General features: G+C 57.7%; 1 protein-coding gene across 1 annotated transcript; it reads left to right on the top strand.

Annotated features, from left to right (window-relative positions):
- The first annotated feature begins 545 nt into the window (after window positions 1–545).
- Window positions 546–2855, top strand: DLX2 (distal-less homeobox 2). Its single transcript, XM_003800874.2, has 3 exons — window positions 546–1284; window positions 1755–1939; window positions 2454–2855. The coding sequence occupies exons 1-3, from the start codon at window positions 891–893 to the stop codon at window positions 2853–2855; spliced, it is 981 nt and encodes a 326-aa protein (XP_003800922.1). The 5' UTR covers window positions 546–890.
- The last annotated feature ends 1070 nt before the right edge of the window (window positions 2856–3925 follow it).

Below are 3925 nucleotides of genomic sequence, written 5' to 3'. Positions count from 1 at the left end.
GTCCTAATATCCCTGTGGATTGGTTAAGAGAATATTATACTTAGTTTATGAATAATTTAAATCAATTAACTATGTCAAGTGCCGAGTGGCTGACATGAGTTAAGTGCCAGACACTTCGAGGAAAATCGGCAATAGAACTGGCCAAGCTCTTGGCACCGATTTATTTTGATTAATGTGTTTGAAAACTGACCTTAGACACGAAAGTACGAATCACTGGAATTGGCACTAGTACACAGAATGGGACTGTGACCGCACTTCTTCCTGTCTTGCCGCCTTCTGTTTTCCAGCTGCAGGCCAACTCCCCGCCCCACCACCACCACCACCTCGGCCCCTCGCCTCGCTCCCGGCTTTCAGAGACCAGCAGCTTGCACTCGGGGCCGCCCAGCCGCAGCAGCCGCCGGGTACACCGCCCCTCGGCTGGGCGTTCCCGGGCTCCTGCAGCCCTGCGGCCTCTTGCTTCTGATTGGCTGTTGCTAGGTGACGTAGCCTGCGCTCACGTGACAAGTGTTAAATGCCCACCCTGCTGGAGCCCGCCGAGCAGACAATCGTAAAGCGGTTCTGGTCTCACCTGCTCCCGCCTCCCGGAGCGCGGACCCGGCCCCACCACCTCTGCCCCCTCCACCGCCCGTCCCCCCGCCCGAGCCCGCGCTGGGCCAGGAGCTGAGCAGGCCGAGAGGCCGAGAGAGGATGTGTCCGGCGGCAGCTGCCGGGAGCAGCGCACGGTGATCGCCTCCCTCGGAGGAGGAGGCGCCTAGACGCTTGCCTCATTTCTTGCTTTCCCCCCACCCCCGTAATTACATTGGCTGCTGGAGGGAACCGAGAGAGACGGAGGAGGCACCTCGCTTCCCCTGGGCGCCCGCCACCCCTGCTCTTTCCTGTCCCGGGCCAGGATGACTGGAGTCTTTGACAGTCTAGTGGCTGATATGCACTCGACCCAGATCACGGCCTCCAGCACATACCATCAGCATCCGCAGCCCCCGAGCAGTGGCGGCGCGGGTCCTGGCAGCAGCAACAGCAGCAGCAGCAGTCTCCACAAGCCCCAGGAGTCGCCCACCCTACCGGTGTCCACAGCTACCGACAGCAGCTACTACACCAACCAGCAGCACCCAGCGGGCGGTGGCGGTGGGGGTTCGCCCTACGCACACATGGGCTCCTACCAGTACCACGCCAGCGGCCTCAACAATGTCCCTTATTCTGCCAAGAGCAGCTACGACCTGGGCTATACCACCGCCTACACCTACGCGCCCTATGGGACCAGTTCGTCCCCAGCCAACAACGAGCCTGGTATGCATAACTCCGAAGTAAAGGAGGTCATATAGGTCTAGTTACTGGGATGGATGGGTAAACATGTTTGGGGAGGAGGCCCCATCTGAAGCCCTGGATTTTCACACCGCCTGCTCACACTACCTGCTCTTGCCCTTTACCGTCTTCACCCTCCAGTCTGGCGCCGGTCACCGGTTACAACTCTCAGAGAGAGCTGGTGAGAGCCGGCGGCCTCCAGGGCCGGGTGAGCGCGGTGCATGCCTCGTGGTAACTGCATTTCCTTGCCACCAGACTCTTTTTTTCTCTCGTGTGTGTGTGTGTCTTCCTTTTCTCTGGAGGGTTCAGCTCCCAGGTTCAGAGGGTCGGTGTGGGCTTCAGTCCACGCGAAGTTGAGCTTGTATGCTTCCTGGCTCAAGCCAAGTCCCGGCAGGGCCCTCCAGGCCGATGAGAACTTTAACTTGCGTGGTTGTCATGATTCCGTTTCGTTGCAGAGAAGGAGGACCTCGAGCCTGAAATCCGGATAGTGAACGGCAAGCCAAAGAAAGTTCGGAAACCCCGCACCATCTACTCCAGTTTTCAGCTGGCAGCTCTCCAGCGGCGTTTCCAAAAGACTCAATACCTGGCATTGCCCGAGAGAGCCGAGCTGGCGGCGTCTCTGGGCCTCACCCAGACTCAGGTGGGGCTCTCGCGCAGCAGGCGAGGAGGGCGCTGTCCTGGAACGGCCATGAAACAGGCGGGTTCAGTACAGGGTTTTAAAAATACTTTAGTAGTTCTAAGGATTTCCAGACCCGCGCCCCAGGCGGCCTAAGCTTCTAGGCCAAAAGTCGAAAATCTCTAAGGGGCCACTGCATGGGAGGGAACGAAGGACCCGGGTGGGCAGAAATCCCTGTACTTCTCTCTACTGATTAAGCGGGTGAAATAACTGGCCCTCTCAACGCTCCTCCACCCCACGGCGTGGTCATCATCACCCCAGTGCACAAACATCATCAGTCTTAGCCTTTCTGAGATTACCTCCCCAATGGAACAGGCACCGCGGCGCCTCCGAGGCCGCCACACGTGATCCTCTTACCCGGCCAGTGTGCTCCGTGCCCACCTCTAGCTGGAGAGCCTTTCTTAGCTTCTTCCCCTCTCCTGCCCCACGCCCAGGTTTCTCCACTATGCGCTAATGCTTGAGTCTTTTTTCCACGAAGGTCAAAATCTGGTTCCAGAACCGCCGGTCCAAGTTCAAGAAGATGTGGAAAAGCGGTGAGATACCCTCGGAACAGCACCCTGGGGCCAGCGCTTCGCCACCTTGTGCGTCGCCGCCAGTCACCGCGCCGGCCTCCTGGGACTTCAGTGCGCCGCAGCGGATGGGGGGCGGCGGCGGTCCAGGCAGCGGCGGCAGCGGCGCAGGCAGCTCTGGGTCCAGTCCGAGCAGCGCGGCCTCGGCTTTTCTGGGCAACTACCCGTGGTACCACCAGACCTCCGGTTCCACCTCACATCTGCAGGCCACAGCGCCGCTGCTGCATCCCACCCAGACCCCGCAGCCACATCACCACCACCACCACCACGGCGGCGGGGGCGCCCCAGTGAGCGCGGGGACGATTTTCTAACCCCAGGGAGAACATGCCAGAGACTGAGCAGAGAACAGTTATCCTCAGCGCTTGTCCCCCAACCGAAGGTCCCTCCTACTGGCGCACAGCCGCCATCCACTCCTCCGGGAGGTTGCGACCTGAGATGGCCCGCCCCAAGCTCGGCTCCCGCGCGCGCAGTCACCAAGCCGCCGGGAATTGGAAAGCGTCTCCTAGGTCCCTGGGCTCCTCTCGGAGGACCCGGACAGCGGCGTAGCGAAGGCTTCCTCCCCATGACTGCATTTCTGACCTGAGCCCCGGGTCTCGGCCATTTCGAGCCCGCCTTAAACTTGCCTCCCCTCCATTCCCAGCAGTGCGGGCCGGTCCGGCGCCTTCCTCGCCCTGGGCCAAGAGCCGAGTCCGTGAGAGGGATGACTCCTCCTCCTGCTATCCTTCCCGGGAGTTCTGAGGCTCCTTTCTCCTCAACCGCCCCGGGGCTCAGCTCTAATCCGCTTGGGCTGTTGACCTCGGGGGTGGGGGGGTCCTGCCTGCCCGCCCTCCCTCACGTGCCCCCTTGACCCCGGCGGCCCCGCCGCGCTCTACAGCCTCGCTCTAACCAGCCCTCCGAGCCCCCTCCTCTAGGCGCGCTCCTGTAGCTCTCTACTTATCCATCACCAGTGGAGTTTTTTTAGTTTTATTTTTTTAAAAGTTTAGGTGCCTTTGCGGATGACCTCATTTTGATGTTGAAAAAATGATTTTTTAATATGTGAACACGGCAAAAAAATGTGTTTAAATTATCTTTTTTAAAACTTATTCAGGATGATTAGCCTGGACTTGGACACAGTTTGTAAATAAAGGTGTCTGTGCAGATTTCCCTCATTGATTTATTTGTATAAAAACACTCATCTTTTTGTAAACCCCTAGTTGTGAAAACTGCAGTTTAGCAGTGACCTCAGCAACCCCCCCGTTTTATTTTTCCCTTTTAAAAATTTTCTGTTAAATTAAGCTACTGATTTGGATTTGTTTTATCTTATCCTAAAGTCTTTGTTGTTGAAATGAAAGGTATTTTGGGGTTATTTATTATGAAAACAATGTGCTCTTAATGTTGATTT

This window comes from Otolemur garnettii, unplaced genomic scaffold, assembly GCF_000181295.1.
Source record: "Otolemur garnettii isolate 467f Iridium unplaced genomic scaffold, OtoGar3 scaffold00187, whole genome shotgun sequence".
NCBI lineage: Eukaryota > Metazoa > Chordata > Mammalia > Primates > Galagidae > Otolemur > Otolemur garnettii.
The sequence above is the reverse complement of the archived record's forward strand: the minus strand, read 5'-3'. Positions and strand labels throughout refer to the sequence as shown.